Raw genomic sequence first — 24,408 nt, 5'->3', positions numbered from 1 at the left:
CCAGCCCGGCCGCGGGGGGGGCTGCCCCGAAGGCACGGGGTGGGCGGGGGGCGTCTCTGCGATCTGCCCCCCGAAAGTCTCCTGCTGCTCCCCCTCCCCCCCACGTGGCGCCGCCGCAGGGGCCGGAGAGCCGGAGTCCGGCGGGCCGGGAGCGCCCTCTGCCGGCCGCGGCTGCGCGATTCGCGCCCACGCACCCGGCTCTCCCGCTCCCGCGGCACCCGCCCTCGCCTCCCGCGGGCGTGCACGCCCGGCCAGGGCCCCGCGCCGCTGCACAGCGCCCGGACCGCCGCCCCGTCACACCCGTGCCTCTGCCCACTCGCCCACCCACCCTGCCACCCACGCATGGGCCCATCCAGCTAAAAGATTACTTAAAGAGAACCCACTAGGTGCCCCGCTCGTAGCAGGCGCTGGGTTCCACTAATGGGCAAAACAGCCAGGGGCCTTGGCTTCCTGGAGCTTACATCCAAGTGGGCAGAGCCAAACACTGAAATGATTCTGCACATAAACGAACAATTAAAACGGAACTGCCATGAAGAGGTGGCACCCTGGACTGTGAGAAGGGGATTTGTTCTGGTGGCAGTGGAGGGGTTTGTGTCCCTCTGAAGATGCTTCCTAGAGAAAGCGATTCCTACGCGGAGAGATTCAAACAGGAGTTAAAGAGAGGAGGGAAAGTGCCCTGGGCTGAGCCCAGCCTGTGCAAAGGCCCTGGGGCAGGCGGAACAGGCGAGCAGGAGGGACTAAAGGGGACAGTGCAGTTGGAACTGAGAGGCGAAGGGGGTGAGGACAAGGTTGGAGGGGAGGTGGGGCTGTAACCATCCTCCCGCATGCCAGTCCCTGCACACACTCTCCTGCCAAGGCTCTAGCACAGCTGCCCTCTCAACGGCCCCCACACTTGGACACCATCCCCTGTCCCTCACCCTCCCAGCCATGGGCCTCATCCAGGAACTCCCACATGACCCTGGGACCCCCACCCAGGGCAGGGGCTCGGGCACCCAACTCCCTCCCAAGCACAGAGTCCTCACACACGCGTGGAGGCAGGCACTGGTTTTATTTGGGAACTGCTTCTGGACGGAGCGTGCCTGGAGTCCTCCCGCCGGCTCATGCTGGCAGCTTCCCCCAAATCCTAGGTCGAGGCCTGTCCTGGCCTGTGGTCACTGTCCTCCCGTGGGCAGTGGTCTGAGTCGGGCAGTCTGCGCTCCCCGTTCCTCCGGACCCGAAAGGCTGTCGCGTGGCTCACAGCCCCTCCCGTCTCCTGTCAGGATCGGCCCCACCCCTCGCCGGGGCATCTTCGGTCGGACCCTGTGTCCTGCAGGGCTGTGGTGATCTCCCCCCCTTCAGGGCCTGGGTGTCAGCGTGTCACGCCAATGCTAGGGTGGCTTCCTGGTCTCCTTCCTCAGCAGGGAGCTGGCCACGGCCAGGGCCCCGCCCTGCACGAACCTCACAAAGTTGTCCCCGGCCAGCGGCCCCATGGCGTACAGGCCCTCCTGGCGCGTGCTCTGGTAGGTGAAGGGGTCCACGTCAATGGGGTTCCTCTTGGCGCTCAGAGGCTGGTTGGGGTCCATGGCCAGGTCGGCGCCCGCCCCCGGGAGGAAGGAGAGGTCGGGGTGGGAGCCGATGAGGACCAGCACCAGGGAGACGGCGAAGACCTTCTCGACGCCCTCGGGGTCCCGGAACACGGCCTGGCGGTCGTCCTTGAAGAGCAGCAGCTGGTGCCCCGGGAGGCTGCGGTAGCCCTCGTAGGGGCTGGGCGACAGGATGGACTTCTCCCGCATCATCTGGTGCACCTTGTGGTACTCGGGGTACAGCATCTTGGGCAGCTGGTTGAACACCAGGCCGGGGTCGCCCACGGGCCGGCGGAAGGCGTGGATCACCGGGACGTTGTAGTGGCGGGCGTAGAGCACCGCGTCGGCCGCCGACAGCCCCGCGCCGACGATGAGGACGGGGTCTGAGGCCGGGGTCACCGCGCCCACCCGAGTGGCCGCCTCCAGGGCCGACAGCTCGTGGTGGACGAAGGGCAGGGCCTCCCCAGGGACGCCCAGCCGGGCCGGGCTGTCAAACGTGCCCGTGGCCAGGACCACGTTGCGAGCCCACAGCGAGAAGGGCCGCTGGCTCTGGTCCTTGGCGGTCAGGACGCCGCTCACCTGGAAGAGGGGGCTGGGAGCCTGGGCCCCAGAGCTGCTGGGCTCCGGCGTCCCCCACGCCACGGCTGTGACCACGGCGCCAGACACAAAGTTGTGGCCCAGACCCTTCTTGGTCACATAGTCCCTGTAGTAGTGGGCGATGTCCCCAGCCGTGGCCCGGCTGTTGCGAAGGCCTCTGTGGGGGAGGAGGCAGGAGGGTGGGTGTCAGAGTGGTCTGGGGTGCGGGGGCTCGGGCTGGGTGGATAGGGGACCACCAGGGTAGCATCGGGCCCTGCGGTGGGGCAGCAGCTTCCCCCCTCCCCCAGCCGTAGAACTGGGCCAGACGCTCCGACCCCGCCAAGCCCGGGCGCCTCGTCTGTGAAATGCAGCTAACGCGGGCGCCTCCTTCGGGAGGTGTAGGGTGGGGCCACACTGTGGCTCCGGAGCCACGCTGCCCGGTTCGGACCCTGGCTCTGTCACCGGTGAGTGGTGCCTGGAACTCTGTGCCTCAGTTCCCTCATTTCTGAAATGAGGATGATGGTGGTGGCAGGTCCTGTTTCGTGAGGTTGTCGAGAGGGTTCGATGAACTAATAGAAACAAAGGCTCGGAACAGAGCTAGACTGGTCGTTAAGTGCCGCATAAGGACGGCCACCATGATCGTCACCTCAACAGGATAAATAACATTCTATGTAAATATGACTGCAGGCTTGTGAAGTTCAGAAATAGGCAGAACTGTGGGGTTACAGGGGTTACCCCTGGGGAGGAGGGCCGGCGGTGATGGGGGCCGCTGGGGAGGGGACTATTTTCCGATTCTGTGTGCCCCCCCCCAAGACATTTCACCAACCTCTACTCATGAGTTGAGCACTTTTCTACCCGCGGTCTATTAAAAAGCTGATTAAAAACATGCCCCATGAAGCGATGACCATAGTGCCCAGCCCCACGCGACAGCAGCGGCGACTTTATCACTGTTACCACGACCGCTCGTTCTTCCCAAGGGCAGTGGCTGCGGGGCAGTCTTGCTGGCGGCTGAGTCACAGGCTTTGGTGTAATCTTAGCGCCTCCCTGTATCTTGCCTGGGGACCTTCGTGAGTTAATGCACCAACTTGGGGGCGCACCGTCGAGGAGGAACTCACTTAAAGGAGACCCCGGCGCAACCCGGGCTGGCCGAAGGCCGCGGCTGCAGCGCGAGCTCGGCCGCGTCCTTGGGGGAGGCCACGCCAGCCAGCCCGCCCCGTCCCGTGCGGTCCACTACTCTGGAATTCATTTCTGTGGGTCTGTCGTTTCCCTCTTCTCGGTTTTCATAAAAACGTTATAAAGAACTGTCCTAAGAAGATGTTCCATATGGGGTTGTTTATACTAGTGACACGTGGGGAGAACTGAGGCTCCGGGGCTGGCAGTGGTTTAATACCCGTGGCCTCCTGGGAGGCCAGGGAGCATGTCTGTTGTGGTTTTTCAAACTGACATCTAAGCTCAGGGTCCGGCACATAGTAAGTGCTCAGCGAAGGTTTGCTGAGCCGGGGGGAGCTCGGCCACCCGTGGGATATTACGAGGCCATGTAGAGGGGCGGTTGCAGACACTGCGTCACCACCTCGTGAAATGCTGGTGGCACCAGGTTAAAGTGTGCAGGTAGATGTCAAAGGGTGTGTTTACAAGTGAAGTCTGAGTTCCCGCGTACGTGTTAACACACCACGACGCGAGCCTGATGTCTCCCTCCCAAACGTGGGGGGCAAAGAGCCTTTGTATCGAAGAGATAGCGAGGCCCGGAGTGGCTGCTGTGAGGGGACGCAGGTCCCTGGCACAGCCCTGGGGGCAGAGGGGACTGCCTTCCCTGCAGAGGCAGGCGCCTGTCCCGGTGTCTCGCTGGGGCAGCCCTCGCCACACGCGCACCCCGGGATGAGCAGGGCTGGAGGCCGGGTGTTCGGCCATCCCGCCGTTCCTCCAGGGTGGCGGAAGCCGTGCAGCATGGTCGCCAGGGCCCAGGAAACCAGACGGGGAGAAGATACCCCAGACGGGTCAGGGCTGGGCAGAAGGGCAGGGTTGGGGGGAGTTGTCTCCCTTTTTTCAATTTTTAATATTCTATAGTGTGGTTAGGTTTTTAATGCAAAAGCATTAAAAAAAAAAAGGAAGTGCACTCTTTTAGCTGACCTAGAAAGATCGTTCCAGGCCAGGCTCAGAATAGAGGCAGGGGCTGCAGGAGGCCAGAAGGACCGGGGCACCTAGGCCAGGGCGCAGGGGGCAGAGGCTAGCTGGCGTGCTGTGGGGAGGCCACGCCAGGGGGCTCGTGTGACAAGGTGGAGGGAGCACAGGACAGGGGATCCCGGAGAACCCAGCCCTGCCGCTCACTCCTACTCAGTGGTCCCGGGCAAGTCCTTTCCCTGTCTGAGCCTCAGTTTCCCCCCTGGAGGAAGAGGAAGGCAGACTGCAGGGGCTCAGAGCTGGGGGCAGGGGCTCCCCAGGGCGGCCTCACCTTCGCTTCTTCTGCATCCAGTCCTTGACCTGCAGGTCCGGGAGCCCCATCCACTGGCCTTGGCTCAGGGTCACCATGGAGCCCTCGATGGACTGCAGGGAAAAGGGGTCCCTTGGTTCAGGCCTCTGCCCGCCCCAACCCATTCAGGGCTGGAGGGCACGGGAGGCCTTAGCTGGGGCTGGAGGGTAGGATGGGGTAGGGCGGAGGGGTGGGCAGAGGCAGGGGGAGGGGAGAAGGGGGAGGTGAATGAGGACGGGGGATGGAGGAGTCCTGGGCCCACACAGGGAAAGCTAGGGAGGGGCTCTCCCCAAGACTGAAGCAGATTTGGCCCAGGCCCCTTGCACCCCTGCTGCCACTCACATGCCAGGCGCCCCCCGGAAGGTTCCGGCCCAGGACCATGTGGGGGATGGCTCGCTCCTTCTGGTGCTTCCAGGTGAGGACGGACTCCAAGTCTCCCCCGAAGTCTGTGTCTGGGCGCAGGAGAGCATCAAAGAGCAGGGCCACGGGGCTTTGGCACCGGCCTTCGAGGCCTTCGGATAGGTAATCCAGGTCCTGGGGACAGGGCGCAGGTCAGCGGGTGCCGGCGGAGGAAGGCAGGGCTGTTTGCCCGGAGCCTCAGGCTGGGCGGGAAATGTGCGAACTGGGGCTGGGCCATTTCCCTGGCACTAGAGAGACCCGGTCGGAGAGAAACATCCGTACTGGGGGTATCTGGGAATGCTCACTCTGAGTGTCTCTAGGAGCCCAAGGGCCCCAGGCCAAACGGGCAGGCTTAGAAGGGACTTGTGCAATTGCCTGGTACTACATTCCTACCCTAATATCAGGGTGATCAGATAAGCTGGGGAAGTGCCGCCTCTTACAAGTAGATACATCATGCATACCAGCACATTAAAGGCTCTGACAAGTCCTGCAGCCATTATTTACCTGTTCAATTTTGCCAAACCCAGTGTCTCCCAGATTTACTGGACTGGGAACATTTCTCTCTGCATATTATACTGAGGATCTAGTGTTCTACAGAAGGCATTGAAAAATGCTGATCTAGACCAAATGGTTGGTCTAGATGTATTTCCTCACCCCCGACTCAGGGGTGTGGAGGGGGACTAAGAGGATGGACACTGCCTGGAGGCGAAAGAGGACAATGAGTGGCCTGCTGGAAGGCGAGGGGCACGGAGGGAGGATTTGCAGGCCCTGGTGGGCGGGGGTAGCGGAGCTGAGACATGTGGGCTGGGGTTTCGCAGCCTGGGCACCACTGCCCCCCAGGCCCGATCATTTCCCGGGCAGCAGTCTTGTGCACTGCAGGACTTAACGGCACCCGCAGTACCACCACCCCAGCTGTGACAACCAAAATTGTCTCCAGACATTGCCAGGTGTCCCCTGGGGAGCCAAACTGTCCCCTCGTTGAGAACCACTGGTCTGGGGTTTGGTGGGCCGATGCAGCGATTTTAGGTCTCTGGTTTCTTGTCCATGATTTCCATACTGATTTCGTTCCGTGCCTGCTCTTGCTTCCAGCAAACACATACTTTGGTTTTTCCCTGGGAAAGCGGGGTCGTTTCCCGAGAGGGGTGTGTTCTCCCCAGACCTCTGGCCGAATGCGGGTCTGACCTACCTGGTCCAGGATGGAGACCCCCGGAGCCTCGGTGAGCTTCCTCTGCAGCAGGGGGTGCGGGTGGACGGCGTCTGGCCTCACGTAGGGCGTGTAGCCCGAGAGCAGGTAGGACAGGCAGATGCCGGAGGGGCCGTTGCCTGGGGAGAGAGGGCGGGTGGAAAGGGAGCTTCTCAGGAGCTGCTGCAGCTGAGGGCTGTGGTCTAGACTGGCCCGCACTCCTTTGATGATTCTCCATTCACAAAAATAAAACGTTTATGAAGCCTTTAGCGTGCGCCAGACACTGTGCCTAATATTAATCAAGAGAAAAACTAACGGGCCGCCGCTGAGGGCTGACTGCGTGCCGCGCTGTATCAAGGGCTTTGTTTTTTTTTTTTGAGACAGAGTCTCACTGTGTTGCCCGGGCTAGAGTGCCATGACGTCGTCCTCGCTCACAGCAACCTCAAACTCCTGGGCTCAAGCGATCCTCCTGCCTCAGCCTCCCGTATCAAGGTTTTTTAACAGAAGCAGCACAATGGCCTCAGCGAGTAAATGCTGCTCTTTCTCCTTTCATACCTGAGGACGTTGGGGCACAGAGAGGTTAAGCGCCTTGCCTGTGATCACACAGCGGGCAAGTAGACAAGCCAGGATCGGAACCTAGACCGAGGGACTCCTGATGACATGACACTAAGAACTGGTCCTATCCTTGCTGGTCGTCTGGTCGGTCAGACGGACGCGTAGATGTAGCGCAGACTCTGCGCCCTGTGGGGCCGACTGCTTCCCAGGCTGAAGGGACCGAGCTGCCTGCCTGCGGCACTTCCTGGGCCATCAGGCTCGACCCTGTGACGTCTGTTCTATTCTTATCTGTTTCTTTCCTCGTCCTGTTCAGAAAGTCACCCGTATGTAGAACGCTATCAGGAACCATGTGAAGTTGCCAGCATCCACCTGTTTTTGACTTTGCATCCTGGGGGTCGTCTGCCCCCATTTCCGCAGATGGAGGACACAGCCGGGCACGGGGACCCAGCACAGTGCCAGGCACGGGGTGGCCGTGGAGACCAGGGCAGGCCAGGACAGGCCCTCCCTCCCCCACCGCAGCCAGATGGTTCTGTTCTTGTCTCCCGGGTTCGCGGAAGGACGACATAGAATGATAGTTTATAAACTGCTAAGCACAGCGCGGCCACCTAGTAGACGCCCAATGGCTTAATTCAGTGACAACAATTGCAAAGAGGCCAGGCCTGGCCTTGCCCAGCTCCTGCCCTCGGACCCTGGGGACACCCGGAGGGCTCAGCAGCCCCTCCCCCTGCCCAGGCCACTCACCGATGATGATGACCGTGAGGGGCTCCGAGCTGCTGGCGCCGAGGTGCTCCTTCCTGGAGGAGCTCATGGCTGTGGCTGGCGGGAGGCTCGGGGCTGGCAGCCGACCTGGGGGGCAGAGGGGAGGAAGGGCCCACTTGGGTCAGGCTTGGGTGTCACGCAGCCACCTCCCAGCTAGGGTGGCCGCCTGTGGTCCCAGGTCAGGCTCCAGGTCCCTCCGAAGCACATCATGTGACTCCCCTTGTCCCTCCTGCCCACCCCAAGTAGGGCACGCCCTCCCCTCCACTGGCCTGGTCACCACCAGCCTCCGTCTCTGGGCCTCACGCTGCTCTGCCCACCTCCCCAGCAGGGTAGTGACCACCCGGGAGGCCACCCCTCCCCAACCAGGGGCCGGCCCCGCCCAGCACTCCTGTGGTGGCTGCAGCCCCCAGCACCCTCCAGCCTTCAGGTCTCAGTGTGGCCTGGTGGACCTGGGCTCCTCGCCTGGCAAGCTGCTTCCTAGCTGGTGGCTGTGGGCCGGTTCCTGGGTCTCAGTTGCCTCATCCGTAAAATGGGAATCATGAGAGTCCCTACCTCATGGGGTTGTGGAGGGACAGAAGCACCGGCCTGGAGTAGATTTGCCACCGGGAAAGGACCAGAGTTTATTGCCGCAGGGGCTGGGCTAGAACCTGTGGACTTGGGAAACTTTGGAAGCAGGACTGACTTGGCGTAGGGAAAATGCCAGTAAACCTGCCCGTCCGTGGAGTACTGGCGCCCTCTGCTGGCCACAGGCCCAATCACTCAAAGCGACCCAAATGCAGTTCTTGGAGCTGCAGGTGCCAAGGGGCGGCGGACACACCTTCCCCCCCAAAGCAGCTGGCGGTGGGCACCGGCCTCAGCCGCCGTCCTCAGCAAGGCACCACCCGCGTGGCAGTGAGGGTCGGCGGGCATTTAGCAGTTACTAGGCACTGGGTATTTGACAGTTTCTTCTCATCTCCCACAGTGACCCTGCGCAGAAAGTCCCCCAGTGTCCCGCTTCCCAGCCGTGGGAATGGCTCAGAGTCCGCGAGCCGCTCCGCGCCGCACAGCTGACTTCTAAGCTCAGGGTCACCGTAACCACCACCCTCGCCACTCAGCCCGTGCCCAGAGGAGCCTGCGCCCGTCGGGGGCCACACGCTCCCAGGGAAGGAGGGAGCAGACGGGGACAGGCCTGGACCACCCAGAGTGGCCTGGTGGGGCCCAGGGTCACGGCCTCCAGGACTCTTCCAGAGAAGGCGGAGATCTTGGTTTTTATGTGACTTCTGTGATTTGGAAAGTGGGCAACTGATTCGCATTTCTTGAAAATCCTTTAACAGGCTAACAAGACACAGCTGAGGCCAGCGTGTGACCGCAGTTGTGTGCAGAGTGACAGAAACACCAGTGTCCACACTGGGCGGGTCCGGAGCAGACAGATGGGGGACAGCTGCACAGATGGGCTGGTCGGAGGACCTGGGTGTCACCTCCACAGTGACAACAACTGACCTTCTCACCGGACTCTACAGTTTGCAAGGAGCTCACACCTAAGCAATAGCATTCGGTTCTCTCAGCCCCCGTCCTGTCTAGCAGCACCCGCCACTTTCTTCTCCCGCCCTAGGAAGGCGGCCTGGTGACACTGGGGACAACAGGGCCTTCTCCCTCCCAGTTCCCTGCAGGGCCCCATGCATCTGCCTGGGAGGGGATTTGGGGTGACAATACCACCAATAATAATAGTAGTAATAACAATGACGACAGATGGCTAACATTTCTGAACTCCTTTGGAGCGGGGTAGGTGCCAAGCATTTTCTAACTGTCATACACAGTAACTAATTTAATCATATTACAGATGGGGAAACTGAGGCCCAGAGAGCTTCTCACAGCCCTTTACAGTTTGCTAGGAGTTTGCCCCAGCTCTCGCAGGCTGAGCTGTATCTGAGCCCAGGCCACCCTGCTCCAGAGCCTTCTCTGCACCCCCAAGTGGTGTGGCAGCTCCTGCCAAGGTCCCTCGGCCGGGCTGAACATGCAGTGTCTGTCCCAGCTTGCCCCATTGCCCTGTCCCAGCGCTGGTGGCAGGCAGGGAGGCCACGGGGCAGCTGATGTTCTCAATGTTCCAGCTTGGAGGGGACGGTTTCTCACTGACTGCCAGGCGCTGCGTGTGCCCAGGGGCCTTGGAGAGCAGGACTGTGGCTCCCAGAGCGCTTCCTCCCACTCCTGGGCCCCCAGCTCCTCATCTTCACTGTCCCCAGGAATAAGAGCAATGGGAAGCATGTGACCTCCTGGTACAGCACTTCCTGTGCGTCATCTCCTTAATCCTCCCAACGACCCACCTTGCAGATGAGGACCCTGAAGCTGGGGGGCTGAAGCCACACCCCCAGGCTACAGAGCTGGTGGTGATGGAACCGAAATTTGATCCCCGTGGGCCGAACCCCCCTAGACACTCCCTGGCCCCACCCCAAAACAAGTGTGCCACCTGCTCAAGGGCACCAGCGCCCCAGCGCCCCAGCCCAGGCCGCACCCTGTCCCTCCTTTGTTCTTTTGAAGTTTTCCCCCACCCAAAGAGGAAGGCACCTACGGGAGTCCGTGGACCAATGAGGAATCAGAGCTAGCTGCCCCTTGTCCCTTTGCGGGAAGCTGAGGGTACTGATTTACCACCAGGGCCTTTGGGCTCCAAGTCCAGTGCTCCCTCCCAGAACCGCCGTGGGCACTGAACAGAAGCTTCTGGATGCCACGTACATGAGGTCACCACCCGGGGGCGGACCTGAGAGGTCACTTCCTGTGCAGAGTGGTACAGGTCGCCCCGAGGTCCGGAGCCGCTGGAAGCTCTCGCTCATGACCTCGGACAAATATTAACACAGGCGCGGACTTCCAAGAGAGAATTCGAGTTTCATGATTTCAATCCCTTTTACGCCTTTTAGTTTTGTGGGGTTGGAGTCATCAATTTTTAGTGTCATCTTTTTCAGCCCCTCTGACTGAAGGTGGCGGATGTTGATGAAAAAAAGTTAACATTAAAAATTGATGTTTCAAATTCCACAAAAGCAAATACGCATAAAAGAAATAAACAGTCGCACCTTCAACTGATGTTTCTTTTAAGTTTGTGGCATTGGCGCTTCGGAGGTTACTGAGGCTTCAAACTGCTCTAAGACTCCGGGGCACCTGTGCGGTTGTGTTTGTTGGGCACCTCTGGTGACCCGTGCTCTGCCTTTGGTGACACCCTGAGAGGTGGGTTTTCTCAGCCCCCTGTGCAGAGGAAGAAACTGCCATCAGGAGGAGGAGGTGTCTTGACCCAGGTCCCCAGGAGTTTGGGGGACCACACCTATGTGCACAAATCCTAGTTGTGCCCCTTGGTGCCCGTCCGTCACCAAGTCCCCTCCGAGTAAAACAGCTGGTTACAGTGATACCAAGAGAGTGGCACGAAGCCGCGGGGGGTGAGGATGAGGAGGTGCTCTGTCCGCCCAAGGCCACCTGCCAGGGGTCACCAGCATGGGTCCTTGGCGCATCGCCTGCCCGAGCTGGAGCCCAGGGTCTCCTGCAGCTGCCCGGTGCCCAGGGACCCCATCTCTTCCGCAGCGCCCCGGCCCCTCCTGTTAGAAGCCACGCCTCTGAGGCCGCCGGGGCTGAAGGCTGTGTGCGGGCACCCGTGGGCTCTGCCCCCGCTGAGCAGAGAGGTGGAGACCCTGGGGGAGCACCCAGCCAGGCTGCGGACCCAGTGGCCTCGGGGCACGCTGGGCAGCCGGCCCAGGCTGACCACACCTCTCTTTCCTGCCAAGAGCTGTGGTCACATGGGCCAGGCTATGCTGGACTGTGGCAGCCGGGCAGCTGTTGGGCTGAGCGTGCCAGGCACACGGACGCGGCCAGGAGCCCGGGAGAAGCCTGAGGTCGGGGAGGATCGTGCCGCCCCCAAAACCCAGGGTGGGCCTCCACTGGGGACGACCGGGGCCCCCTTCCTGGCTCTGGGGCCTGCAGAGCCTCCGGTCCGGCTGGCCGCCCCTGGCTGGGACGTGCCCAATCTCCTGCCCCTGGTACCTTGCCCAGGCCACTCACCTGACAGGCAGCAGGTGGAGGGAGCCCGGTGAGCCTGGCCTGCCAGGGCACTGAGAGCAGGAGGCCACGGTGTCCTCTGTGCCTGCAGGACACTCGTTATCCCATGGGGATCCCAGAGGCTGTGAGAGGCCAGGGGGAAGCCAGGGTATTTCACGGGCGGGGAGGAGGCGGTGCGGGCGGGGCGGGGCCAGGAAAACCACTTTCATAAGCGTGAGTCAGCAGCCCCTGGATGAATGAACTCGCACACTCCGAGGACAGTGTCACGCTGCCTGCCCCGGGGCCTGCCTTAAAGGGCCCCTGCTGGGCAGCCTGCCCCGGGGACTGGGGACCTCCCGGAAACTGCCTGCTACCACGCAGGCCTCCATCCCTGGGGCTCCGGCACTGGAAGGGGAACCAGTGACCCCCGAATGAGCCAACCTGGTCTTTTCCCACAAGGGAGGAGGAGACAGCTTTGCCTGCTGGAATAGGCTTAAAGTGACATCCCCTTAAGTCCCCTCATTCCACCTGGATTCCAATTTGGCATCCTCCCCACCCCCACCGAAGCCCTCTGGCACCAGCCTGCCAAATGCTGCTTTAGGGACCAATCCCCAGTTTCCTCATCTGAAAAACGGGACTAAGAGACATACTCTCCCTCCTGGGGTGGGCGTGGGGTTAACAGACATCAGCTGCCTCGGTTCTCACCTCCTTTTCCTTGTGCAGCCCCACGCGGCACACTGTGCTGATTCTAGCTGTTCTGCCGTCTCTCTCCCCACAAGGATTGGGCTCCATGTGGGCGGGAAAGTGTCTAGAACAGCGCTCGGCACACAGTAGGGCGCAGGATTTGATGAAGAGAAGGAAGGCGGGGAGGGAGGAAGTCAGGACAGCGCTTGACCCATAGACCTCGGTGCTCATTAGCTGTTATTTTCATTACTGATGTTGTCACCATCATCATCCTCTCCACCACCTGTGCCTGGGGAGGCAGGTCAGGCACTTGCTCTGAGCACAGATGTGATGGAGGTGCCAAAAACAGTAATCAAGAAAATAATATTTTGATGCAGTTTTTTTCTTTTAAATCACAATTGATGCAAAAAAAAAGCCCAAATAAACAAAGACAGGACTCGGAGCAGCGCCTTGTTGAGCTGTTTCGGAGCCTGATGCAAAAAGAAAAATCAGGACTCCTGTTGCTGTCTTTGTTTAAAAGTTGGATATTTTGTTCATCTTGGATTTTTTTTTTTTTTTTGGAGACAGAGTCTCGCTCTGTCACCCATGCTAGAGTGCCGTGGCGTCAGCCTAGCTCACTGCAACCTCAGACTCCTGGGCTCAAGCGATCCTCCTGCCTCAGCCTCCCCACTAGCTGGGACTACAGGCGCCACCATGCCTGGGTAATTTTTCTGTTTTTAGTGGAGACAGGGTCTCGCTCTTACTCAGGCTGGTCTCAGACTCCTGAGCTCAAGCAATTCTCCCACCTCGGCCTCCCAGAGTGCTGGGATTACAGGTGTGAGCCACCACGCCTGGCTCTGGATTTTTTTTCCATGAATTTTGATTTTTAAAAATACTGCACGAACCCATTACATGTTCTTAAGTCTTGTGCCTGAGGTGATGCCTCACCTTCCACACCCTTGTCCGCCAGGGCCCTAGGGCCTCGGGGAGCCTGCCTGTGGGGGCGGGGTGGTGAAGAGGAGGGGTGCCAGGTCTGACTGCAGGGCCTGGGGATCGGTCCTGGGGAAAAGCACCTCTGAGGAGGTGAGACCAGCGGGGCCTGCAGGGGGCTGGGGAGGAGGGAGAGAGAAAGAGTGAGTGAGCATGTGTGTATGCATGTGTGTGCACATGTATGTGTGTGCATGCATGTGTATGTGTGCATGCATGCATCTATGTGTGCATGCATGTGTGCACGCGTCTATGTGTGCACATCTGTATGTGTGCATGCATGTGTGCACGTGTGTGCATGCGTCTATGTGCGCACATGTGTGTGCGTGCATGTGTGCATGCAAGTGTATGTGTGTGTGCATGTGTGTATGTGTGTGTGCATGTGGGGGTTCTGGTACAGAGTGAGGGGCTCATGGCTAGGGCTGAGTGCCTGGAGGGTTTGGGGGCACAATGAGGAGTCAGGGTGAGAGGGGCAGCAGGGCTCAGGGAAGAGGTTGGGGACACAAGCAGTCCCGAGCTGGACCCCTCCCTCCTGCCTGCCCTCTCCTCCCCCAGGGGCTGCCTGCGCCCAGGGCCCCGTGTTCAGCGGGGCGATGACGAGTTTGGCTGAATGCTCTGCTGTCACTGCTTGAGAAGTCTTAACGAATTTCGAACGGAGTCCTGCATTTCCCTTCAACACCAGGTCCCGCAAATCACAGAATTGGCCCAGCCTGGGGCTGTCCCCGGCATTAGGCTGGAAGGGTGGGAGCTGTCTCTGGGCTCTGTGCCGAGGCAGTGCCGCCTCAGAGCCTCAGTGTTACCGGTGGGGAAATGGGTGCAGTGACCCACGGGGGTGACACAGTACATAGAGGAGGGGCCTTCGCTGCCAGCTAGCTTCTAACCCCACTGCAGGTGTGCCGTGTGACCTGGGGCAGGAGGCCTCGCCCTCTGGGCCTGTGTTCCAGCCGTGACCTTGTGGCCAACACTCCCTGACACTCACGTGCACCCCCACACCAGGCGCGTCTGGAACACGGGGAGCCCACGAGAGCTGCGGGGAGCGCAGCTGGGCGGATGTACCTGCTGTCCACGCGGCATCCTTTCCCGGCAGCGGCTTCGCTGTCTCCACGGCCCCATCCCTCGGCTCCTGGTCTGCAACTTCCCAGTGCTTTTGGCTGTGTAAACTGAGGCAGAGAGAGACGCACCCAGGGTCAGAGACTCCCACTCGGCGCGGCCAGCGCACTGGGCGCGAGGCTGAGGATGGGAGACTGGAGGGAGAGCCGGAGGGAGGTGGGCCTCCCAGGACCCCGTCTCCTGGGCCTGGCCGGCCCTTCCTCCCCCACCCGCTCTGCCCCGTGGGCTCTGACCCTGTTCCTGAGTTTGGAAATTCGCTGACACGAGAACTGTGGGGTGAGATGTGGACTTTCTTCCCTGCCTCCGTGTTTACTACTGGGCCATTATCGGAAACGGAATTGTTGAGCTGCTTCCAGAAAGCTCAGCTACACGAAGGCAGATAATCTAACAGGCAGGCGAGAGGGCGGTGGTTAGACGGTTGAGGGAAGGAGCAAAGCGGGGCTTCGCAGGCCGCCTCTGGGTGCTGGCTCCCTGGGTGCCACTGGAGGCTCTGGGCCCTCCAGACCTGCCCTGTGCCCTTGGGGGCCGAGAGTTCAAGTGGTTTCAGGTACTGCGCACCTGAAACGTGGTCCCCCGAATTCAGACGTGCTGAGAGTAGAGAGGTAGTGATTTCAGATCAGTAAGAAAGATGCCGTTGGCATAAGTATATCTCAAATTCTGCACGGGATATACTTATACACAAAGTGCATTTCTTGTCTACCTGAAATTCTAATTGACCCGGGCAGCCCGTAGTTTATCTGGCGACTCTAGCTCTCTAAGTGTAAAACACACTAGATTTCAAAGAGTTACTACAGAAAAAAAAGGTAAAATATCTCATTAACAATTTTTATATGGATTCTACGTTGAAATGAAAGTAAGGGAAATATCTGACATACGGGAGTTAAATAAAATATATTATCACAATTAATTTCGCCCATTTCTTTTCATTTGTTTAACATGCTGCTGGGACCCTTGAAGTGTCCCACGAGGCTCTATTTAGGTCCCAGTTGGACAGTGCTGGGCGGGATGTTGGCACCAACTGGGACACCTGCTGCTGCCACCAACTGGGACATTCCTGGGGGCAGCGCTGCAGCCCGCGGTGTCCCAGGAGCCCCCGCAGGCCGGGGCAAACCAGGACAGGGGGGCAGCCTGGAGCACTGCGAGCGGCTGGGCAGTGTGACCTGGGAGAGGTGCTTCCTTCCATGTCTCAGTTTCCCCATCTGGGCACTGGTGTTGCCAGCGTGGAGCATGCGGGTGACAGCAGCTGATCTGTGCAGGCCGAAGGAAGGGCCTGGGGCTGGTAGGAGCTTGAACTCGGCAGTCCCCCGACCCGGTCCTCCCCTGGTCCCCTGCAGGCTGCTCAGGAGCTGGGACTGCGAGGCCAGGGTGGGAGCAGCCGCGGGTGCTTCCCTGGGGGTCCTGGCATGGAATGGACCCCTCAGCCCCTGCGTGAAAGCCACCGTTCTTCTCTCCCTCAGAAATCCCGCGACCATTCGAAGGGGCCTCTCCGGCCCCTCCCCATCCCTTCTCTGCCATTGCTGGGCACATCCAGGCACCGGGCACCGTGAACAGAGGGCTCTTTATACACAGCTGAGGCTCAGAGAGGCTGATCTCAAGCCTGAGGTCACACAGCATGAGGGGCTGAGCTGGGCGCCTCCAGGAAAAAGACAGGAGAGGAGTGAAGGCAGCCTCCTTCCCGTCGCAGGCGCAAGGCACGGGTCCAGGAACCCTGTGTGGCCCTCCCATCACCACGGCCGCCCCCCTCGCGAGGTGCCCGCATCGTAGGTGCGTTTCACAGACCCTCACGTCCAACCCACACAGCAGCCCACGGGGGAGGCGGTGCGGTTATATAATCTCCCCGTTTACAGGTGAGGCCTGAGGCCCTGAGAAAACAAGGTGTGGCCCCAGGTCACAGGAACTGGCAGAGCTGGGACTGTGCCCCTGTCCTGTCTGGAACACTGATATGAAGAGACCAGGTCCTTCTAGCACATGACACGAGAACTAATATTTGTCCAGCGCTGCGTTTACAGAGCCTGGCCGCCCACGCCGCTCATCGATCCTCCCGGCCGCCAGAGGGGCAGGTGTTTTCAGTAACAGTTTCAGCTGACGGATGGGGAAACCTGGGGACTTGCCCAAGGCCACAGGCAGGTGGGGGGTGATGCAGACGTGGTCTGTCTGGAGGCAAAGCAGCCCGAGGACACCGGTGTGAGCTGCCTGGGCCGGAGCCAGGGGAGGGGACAACATCCAGCTCAAGGGGTCACTGCAGACCCCGGGGGAGAGGGTGCCAAAGCTGGGGACCCAGGGCGCCCCCCAGCGGAGAGGATGGGGCGGAGAGGAGGCCAGAGCTGCAGCAGGAGGGAGGGGCAGGCCCCGGAGGAGCACGGGCACCGGGCACGCTGGCAAGGCTCTGGTGCTTTCTGGAAGCCACTGCTCTCTTCCCTCTTTCCTTAAAGGCGGCCCTGGGGAAGTCTCCGCAGGGGCGTGCATGCACCTGCCCTAGAGTCCGTGTGGACGGGGGATCCAGCCCAGGTGTGCAAAAGGCTTGCACTTTGGAGTCAGACAAGCCTGGACTAGAGCTCCAGCACTTTCAGCTGTGTGACTCTGAGCACGTGGCTTAAGCTCTCTGAGCTTCACTGTCTGTGAGATGGGGATAATGGCACCCACCGTCGGGCAGTGCTGCTATCCCTGCCGCACGTCCCAATCACCTGGGGGGAGTATAAAAATGCACTAACAGGGATTCTGCTATCACCGGGCGGGGGTGCGGCTGGACACGGAGGCCTTCATCCCGGCCACGGGCATGTGCAGCCAGGGCCGGAGGCTCTGTCCGTGGGGCTGCTGGGGGACGGGCTGAGATACAGCCTGGGAATCGCCTCGTTCGTGGAGCTGCTGTGCTTACCAGAACCTTCCACGCGGCAGCCCATTTTTTTTGTAAAACACACTCAGTGCGCTGCTGTGGGGACAGTCACTTCTTGGCAGACTCCCAGGCTCGCCCTGGACCCAGGGGGTCAGCGGTTCTGGGTGTGGGCCCAGCGATCTGCACAGTCGCAGCCTCGCGGGTGGTCCCAAAGCTTGCTCGGGTTTGAGAACTCCCTAGGATAGGATGACACAGCAAGACACAGAACAGTGACAGCCATCTGACCCGGCTGCTCCTGGGCAATGCAGGGCAAGCCCTCGGGCCACCCCTTCTGTACCCCTGCAGGCTGGCAATCTCTAAGCACGAGCTTTCAGCCCCGGGACTGGAATTCTAGCACCTCCACTCCTTCCTCGGAAAACTAGGCCTCCCTGGCTTGTCCTGCCCTCAGGGTCCTGCCGGTTTCCCGTGGCTCCTCAGCGGACAGTGGCTCTGCAGGGGGTGCCCAGGTCCCTGCATGCCGGGGGGCCATTTTGCAGCACGAAGCGGTCTGCAGACTCCAGCCCCTTGCCCAAGCTTCCCATGCCCCTAACAGGTGTGTGGAACATTCTAGTCCAAGTTCCTTGCCCCCACAGAGAGGCTGGGGCAGCCCTGGGCTGCTGAGCGGCTTGCTCTCCGGCCTGCATGGCTGTCCCCGCGGCCCCACCCCCCCGGAGAAGGGCCCGGCCCCTCCCACCAAGCAGGGCCATCGCTTTCTCTTCTTTTTCCCCACAGGCTGCTAAAAAAAAAAAAAAAAAAACCCAAACCTGTTTACTCTCTTATCAGGATTCACAAACACGCCAGGCCTTGACTTCTGGGACAGGTGGGGTCAGGGGCCTAATCTAGTGTCATGTGAGCCAGGCCTCTCACCCCAGGCCCCGCGAGCAGGCCCATGAGCACACTGTACGTTTCACGCAAAGGAGCAATGATGCCGGGACAGCCAGCAGTCCAGAAGCTTCCTGGGCTTCGGCCCCTGTCAATGTGCGAAGCAGGATTCTTAAGTCCTGTCCTTTTCTACTGAGGCCCCACGTCCTCCAGAGTCTCCGACAAACTACAGATTAGGCCCTGCCCTGCTCAGTGTCCTCTGGGGCTCCCTGCTGCCCTAAGGCCTCCCAGACCCACCTGGCCCCACAGGTCCCCGCAGGAGCTGCCCTGGGAGGGCCTCCGCCTTTCCCAGGGCTCCCCTTCCTCCGGGGTGGTGGGCTACCCCTGCATCCCCTGGCTGCTGGGCTTGGGGCCCCCTCCTTGCTTGACCCCGGCCTGGGCGGACCTCTCTAGATCCAGCTCTGGTTTTCTGCTGAGCAGAGAGGCAGAGACGCCCCCCCAGCGGCAGGGCTGGAGCTTGCTTCTCCCGCTGCTGCGGGCTGGCCTCGCACCAAGTGCTTTATGAGCTGGTTCTTGGCAACTATGAGGCTCCTGCCCCCCAGAACCGGACCAGACAAGCCAACAAGTGCTTCCTGCCCAAGTGTCCTGAGCTGGGGGGAGAAAATAAGAGGGAGCTTTGGGGAGAATGAGGGGTGGGGGGCATCGAGGAAAGTCCTTCGGAAAGGTGGCACTTCCGCTGAGATGGGGTTGGTTGTTGGGAGAACTGGGGAGAGTAGGGATGAGGCTGCTTTTGAGGCTGAGGGAAGGCAGGACATTCACATGCAAAAGCCCCAGGCTGGGAACTGGGTTGTTTTGTTTAGGAGCCAGGGAAGCAGGGGAGGCGTGTGGCCAAGGCCAGGTCACAGAGGCTGAAAGACACCTGGATATGATCTGGGCTGCAGTGGGAGGCCCCTGGGGGGTTCTGAGCCGGGATGGCCTGGGGAGGGGAGGCAGAGGGCCGCGGCAGGCTGTGGCGGCTGTTCCACGAGGGCTGGCAGCACTGTGGACCAGCACGCTGGCTGTGGGCTGGGTTCTCGATCCTTCTCGGACAGAACTAGTGCCGACAGCCCCCGGCGATGGATCAACACTGGCAAGTGAGCAGTAGTGTCCTGCTGAGTGTTAACCAACCAACTCCTCCTGGAAGAAACGCCCTGTCTGCGGCATCTGCCAATTTCTGTGGTGTAAATATTCCCACCATGACTGATTTCAAGCTACCAACTGGCTGCGCAGAGTTGGGCAGAGATGCACACAGTTGGCTCCCACTGGGATGAGCCGACTGCAGCCGTCACAGGGGTGAGGGAAGGGGAGAGAGAGGCCTCTTCCCTGGTCCCAGCAGTGAGCGGGTGAGGACAGGCCATCCCCGGGGTGGGACGAATGGCAGAGGAAGAGGCTGGGGGAGGGGCAAATCAGCAGTGGTGTCTCGTCACGTTGAGCGTGAGATGCCCGGAGACCCTGCCAGTGGCTGGAGCGTAAGCGCGGATGCTGTTGGCGGAGAGACCGGGGCTGGGGCGTGGGGGGGAGGTCACCGAGAGACGGCGAGTGAGAAGAGAGCAGGGGGCCAGGATGGAGCCGAGAGAAGTGACTCGTTCCAACAGCCCGCTGAGTTGCTGGCATCTCCCGCTAGCCCGCAAGGAAGGAGCCTTGTCCTCGCCGGAGCCCAGAATGCTCAGCGAGCGTGTGGCACGAGATTGCCGACTCCGCTTCCGCGTTTCGGCTCTGGAGCCTTCCAGGATCTCCCAAAGCAGCTCAGAAAGGGCCTAGTGGCTCGGGGCGAGGTGACAGGGCAGCCCACGGCAGCCCAGGGGAGGAGGGGACAGTGGGACCCACTGGCAGAGGGTCAGAGCCAGACGGTGCGGAACGGCTGGGTGAACACGCTAGCGACACAGGCTGTGCTTTCTTACGTCCTAACCAAAGGCCAGGACCCCGCTCTGCACCTCTGTAAAATTCATCTTCACGTGGCGCTCGGAGGCAGGTGCTACTGTTAGCGACATTTGCAGGCCAGCGAGCGGGACGATGAGGGCCCCAGGCAGGCGGCTTGGTGGCAGCGCTCCCCTGCAGCCGGGCCTGTCTCCTGCGTCCCCCCAACCCCTCCCCCAGGCACCAGGCAGAGCCTTCTGTGTTCTCGGTCTCAGAGGAAATGACACCACTATGTCTTCTTGGAGTTGGGACCAAATTGAACCACAGGTTGCTTCTGATTAGGCGGCATCATCATCGCCATTATCTTTATCGTCATCTCCATCATCTTCGCCGCCATGATTACCACGGTCTCCATCAGCCTCATAGGCACCACAAAGAGCGGATGACAGGGCGTTGTCGCTTAGCTGTATCTGCAAGTTTTTGGCAATGGCCAAACACAGCGTGTGCGTTTTTCGTGGGGGGCACGCCAGTGGTGGAGCTGGGGGCGCCGTGACAAGCGTGGGGCTGAGGAGACTGCCAGGACAAGGGGATGCCTGTCTGGATGGACGAGGTCCCTGCCTCGCTGCTGGGGCCGGGTCTGGCAGGACCTGACAGGCCCTGGGCCCTGGGTCTGACGTCCTTCCAGGGGCCGGGAAGGCTGCCATCTGGCCCCGGCCGCTGTGCTTTTCCGCAGGGCCGGGGCGCCCGCCAGCAGGCACAGTCAGGCCCGGGCAGGGCCCTGGAGACCGCAAGCCTGGAGGAGGAGCAGCAGCCTCCTCGTACGGGGCTGGGGAGAGGAGCTGCAGGGACGTTTGCTGCACGGGCAGCGGGCCCATCCTCGCCGGGAGATCACTCCCGCACGAAAGGTGGACTCCGCGGCGCTGAGGCCAAAACCCCATCTGGCTGGGCCTGGCTCTACTGACTCAGAGCCGGCTCTGCTCTCCGCACACGTCTGTGCGAGGGGGCTTGTCTGGCCCTGGCTGTCAAAGGCTCTGGATGCGACTCCAGGCCACTGTGGCCTCCTCCTCCTCCTGGTGTCCCAGCCTCCAGCCTCCACTGGGTCAGGGTGGGCAGTCTCCGTTGCCCAGCTGGGGGCCGTCATGAGATCCTCTCTGGCTCGGTGCCCCCCTCAGCCTGGGCTCTCTGTGGCCCACGGAGGGTCTAGACTTTTCCTTCATCCAAATGGTGGGGCGCAGAGTCCTGTGCCCGAGACGTCCGTGCTCAGAGGGAGCCGTCTCGGAGCCGTCCCGCGAGGCCACGCCTCTTTTCCTCGGTAGAGAAGCTGAGGTCCAGCCAGGGCAAGTGTTCGTCCAGCGTCACACACCAGGAACCGGCCTTGGCATTTGGCCCCTGCAACTTCTGCTTTGAAATGGCTGCGGCCTCGGGGAGGGGGCTTCTGAGCAGGAACCTGCATGCCCTGCTGTGCTAGGAGGAGCACGTGGTGGTGGAGACAAAACCCAGACTTTGCCCTCATGGAGCTGGTGGGGGGAGAGGAGCAAACAAGCAGGGGAATAAACGCGTGGTCACAAGCTGCCAGCCTGGTGATGCCAGGAAAAGCCTCCCCAAGAGAGACGCACCTGGGCCGGGAACAGGACAGGCAGGAACCGTCCGGGCGGAGCCGGGGGCAGGTGCAAAGTCCCCAAGGGAAGGAGCCTCCTGAGAAGCTGAAAGGGGCCGCGGCTGAGCCAGGGCATCGGCTGAGGCTGGAGAGGGAGGCGGGAGCCAGATTACGAAGGATTTGGTGGCCCTGGAAGGAGTTCGGTTTTTCTCTGAAGAGCAAAGGGAAGACCCTGAAGGAGGGTGACAAGATGGGACCTGCCTTTTAGAAAGACTGTGGGGAGGATGAGGGCGAACGTGGCAGTGGTCCCAAGGTCCATCAAGGTCATGGCCATGCCCCATCCCCCGGAAGAAGCTTGGCCTGAGAGCGTCCATGTTCCAAGGGGGAAGCCCTGTGTGTGTGTATGTGTATGTGTGCATGCACCTATACGAACACATATACACATATGTGTGTGCATGAACGTGTGTAGAGGAGTATGGGGGACAGACAGGGTTGCACCTCCAGCGGGCAGCGCTTGCAGTGGGGTAAAGGGCCAGGTGTGTGGCGAGGCCTTCCTCCTTGCCAAGGGTCCTGAGCTGCCTGCTCTCTCTCTTCCCCGAGTCTGCGTGGCCTGTCCTCGTGTGGGCAGCCACCCCATGCGCTCCCTCTTTCTTCTGAAGATGTTGGCACACGTGGCTTCTCCTTCCACGGGGGCAGAAAGGACTGGGCGTCTGGCTGGGGACAAACAGGCCAAGTTCCCAAAGTCCAGCCTCCGCCTCCCACTCTGCAGGCAGCTTCTGCCCGACATGCCAGCTGGCGGCACACGCCCCTTCCCCGCTGTGCCAGGGCCTCCTCTGGGCACCACCGGGGAGAAGGGTTGCCCCGGTCCTGGCAGGTTCTGTCTTTGCGGGTTCTTCCCCTAATACCATCATAGCTCCACCCTGAATCTCCTCGCTGTCCCCAAGCAGTGGTGTGGCCGTATGTGTGTGTCTGGGGGTCCCAACCCCCAACCCCACACAGCGGTTCTGGTTCAGTCCTGGAATTCCGCACCCTACCTGGGGCTGCCGAGGGCCCAGGCCAGGAACGGGACTGGTGGGATGATCCAAAGGGCCTGGAGCAACGTACAAAGGCGGGGCCCCTTGCTCAGTGAGGACTAAGAATGTCAGGACAACAGCGGCCCCTACACCCAGCGTGGGGCCTTCGGAGAGCCCCGGCCCTGGAGAGGCCCTGGCCAGAGCCCTTTCCCAGGCCGCAGGAGTGGGGTTCTGCGCGGCCAGAAATGCCCATGGCTAAACAATTCCGCTGTGGGCTGGTGCTGACCTCTTCGCTCATTTTTTTGGCCGCTCACTCAGGCGTCCATCCCAGCCTCGATCGGGTACTGGGCTCCGGCCACGCGCCACGGTCCCCTGGGGCCCTGAGGCTGCAGACACTGCTGGCCTTGGCGGAGCGCCCCATACCCAAGGTTCTGTGACCCGCTGCCAGCCCAGAGCTCTCCACTGGGCCCCAGTCTGGGGACCTGCTGCCGGCTGCGCCCCTCCCCAGTAGTGCCGAGGACCCGATGGCCGAACGCGTTGCTCCTGAGACGCCCCCTCCCCAGAGCACGATGCCCGACCATCCCTCGCCGCGCACATGCCTCTCTCTGTCCCTCGCCCCAGCTCCGGTCCTCCTCCCCCTGCTTTGTCGTTGTCTGTAAAATGAGGTATGACTTACGACTTACAACTTGCAGTGACGCGCCCACAGTTCTCTGAGCACACGGCACTTCTGACCTGCTGCACCAACTGTCCTTCTACCTGGAGCACGTGCCCCCCCCCCCCACCATCTAAGGTCTCCCCGGAGCATCTTCCCACCTGCTCACTTCTCCGAGGCCCTGAAGCCTCCACCTGCCTCCTCGGAGCCACCTAGGCCGGCGCTTTCTGAGCACACGGGGCTTGTGCTGTTGGTGGAGGGTCAGGGCAGAGACGAGACTTTTTCCTCCCCAGCTACGTCCCCAGGGCCCAGCCGGAAGCCTGGTCCACGGGGGCCTCAGTAAACGCACAACCGAGCAGCGAGCCAAGTGTGCCGAGGTAGGGGTTCCACGCGGCAGAGCGCGCACATCTCAGGTGTTCGGCGTGATGAACACGCCTGTGTGGCCACCACCCAGGCCAGACGTGGAGCATCCTGCTCCCTGGAAGCCTCTCTCAGTTTTCTTACCACCCCCTCATTCTGCTTTTTGTCCCTATAGATTAGTTTTGCCTGTTCTTGAACTTGACGTCAGTGGGATCACACAGAATGTTCTCCCTGTGTCTGGCTTCTTTTGTTTTGTTTTGTTTTGTTTTTTTTTGAGACAGAGTCTGGCTTTGTTGCCCTGGCTAGAGTGAGTGCCGTGGCGTCAGCCTAGCTCACAGCAACCTCACACTCCTGGGCTCAAGCGATCCTCCTGCCTCAGCCTCCCGAGTAGCTGGGACTACAGGCATGCGCCACCATGCCCGGCTAATTTTTTCTATATATATATTTTTAGTTGTCCGATTAATTTCTTTCTATTTTTAGTAGAGACGGGATCTCGCTCTTAATCAGGCTGGTTTCGAACTCCTGAGCTCAAACAATCCGCCCGCCTCGGCCTCCCAGAGAGCTAGGATTACAGGCGTGAGCCACCACGCCCGGCCTGGCTTCTTTTGTTTGATGTCCCGTCTCTGAGACGTGCCCACGTCCCACACTCCTGCTGTGAGAGGCAGACCCCAGGCCTCAGCCCCCTGCCTGCACATGTGGCGTCTCCGTCAGCCGGACGTGACTGTCCCCTCCCTACGCTTCCCTTCGCCCGTTTCCTTCCCCAGCCGAGTGGGGCTTTGTCTGTACGTTCTTGGTTTCTGAGCAGACAAGGCCTCTTTCTATCCTTGGCAAGTTATTGTTGAAATTCAGGATATTTGAACTCGAATATCCTGGAAACACACGAGCCGCGTACTGCCCTGGTCTTGTTCACAGAGTTCCTGGGCAGTCTGCCCAGGCCTCCGGTCT

The 24,408-nt window shown here is 60.9% G+C and overlaps 1 protein-coding gene across 4 annotated transcripts; it reads right to left on the bottom strand.

The window, feature by feature from the left end:
- Positions 1-1,041: 1,041 nt before the first annotated feature.
- Positions 1,042-14,421, bottom strand: OSGIN1 (oxidative stress induced growth inhibitor 1). Of its 4 annotated transcripts, XM_012648213.1 has the most exons (7): positions 12,197-12,212; positions 11,516-11,634; positions 7,484-7,588; positions 6,191-6,327; positions 4,948-5,139; positions 4,588-4,679; positions 1,042-2,316 (listed from the first exon to the last, which is right to left on the bottom strand). In XM_012648213.1, the coding sequence occupies exons 3-7, from the start codon at positions 7,548-7,550 to the stop codon at positions 1,368-1,370; spliced, it is 1,437 nt and encodes a 478-aa protein (XP_012503667.1). In that variant the 5' UTR covers positions 7,551-7,588; positions 11,516-11,634; positions 12,197-12,212; the 3' UTR covers positions 1,042-1,367. The 4 variants fall into 4 exon arrangements, with proteins under 4 accessions (XP_012503667.1, XP_012503666.1, XP_012503670.1 ...); XM_012648212.1 differs by lacking the exons at positions 11,516-11,634; positions 12,197-12,212 and adding an exon at positions 14,198-14,421; XM_012648216.1 differs by lacking the exons at positions 11,516-11,634; positions 12,197-12,212 and adding an exon at positions 10,543-10,564.
- Between the last annotated feature and the right edge of the window lie 9,987 nt (positions 14,422-24,408).

The sequence above is a fragment of the Propithecus coquereli genome, unplaced genomic scaffold, assembly GCF_000956105.1.
Source record: "Propithecus coquereli isolate 6110/MARCELLA unplaced genomic scaffold, Pcoq_1.0 Scaffold280, whole genome shotgun sequence".
In the NCBI taxonomy this organism is placed as follows: Eukaryota; Metazoa; Chordata; class Mammalia; order Primates; family Indriidae; genus Propithecus; species Propithecus coquereli.
The sequence above is the reverse complement of the archived record's forward strand: the minus strand, read 5'-3'. Positions and strand labels throughout refer to the sequence as shown.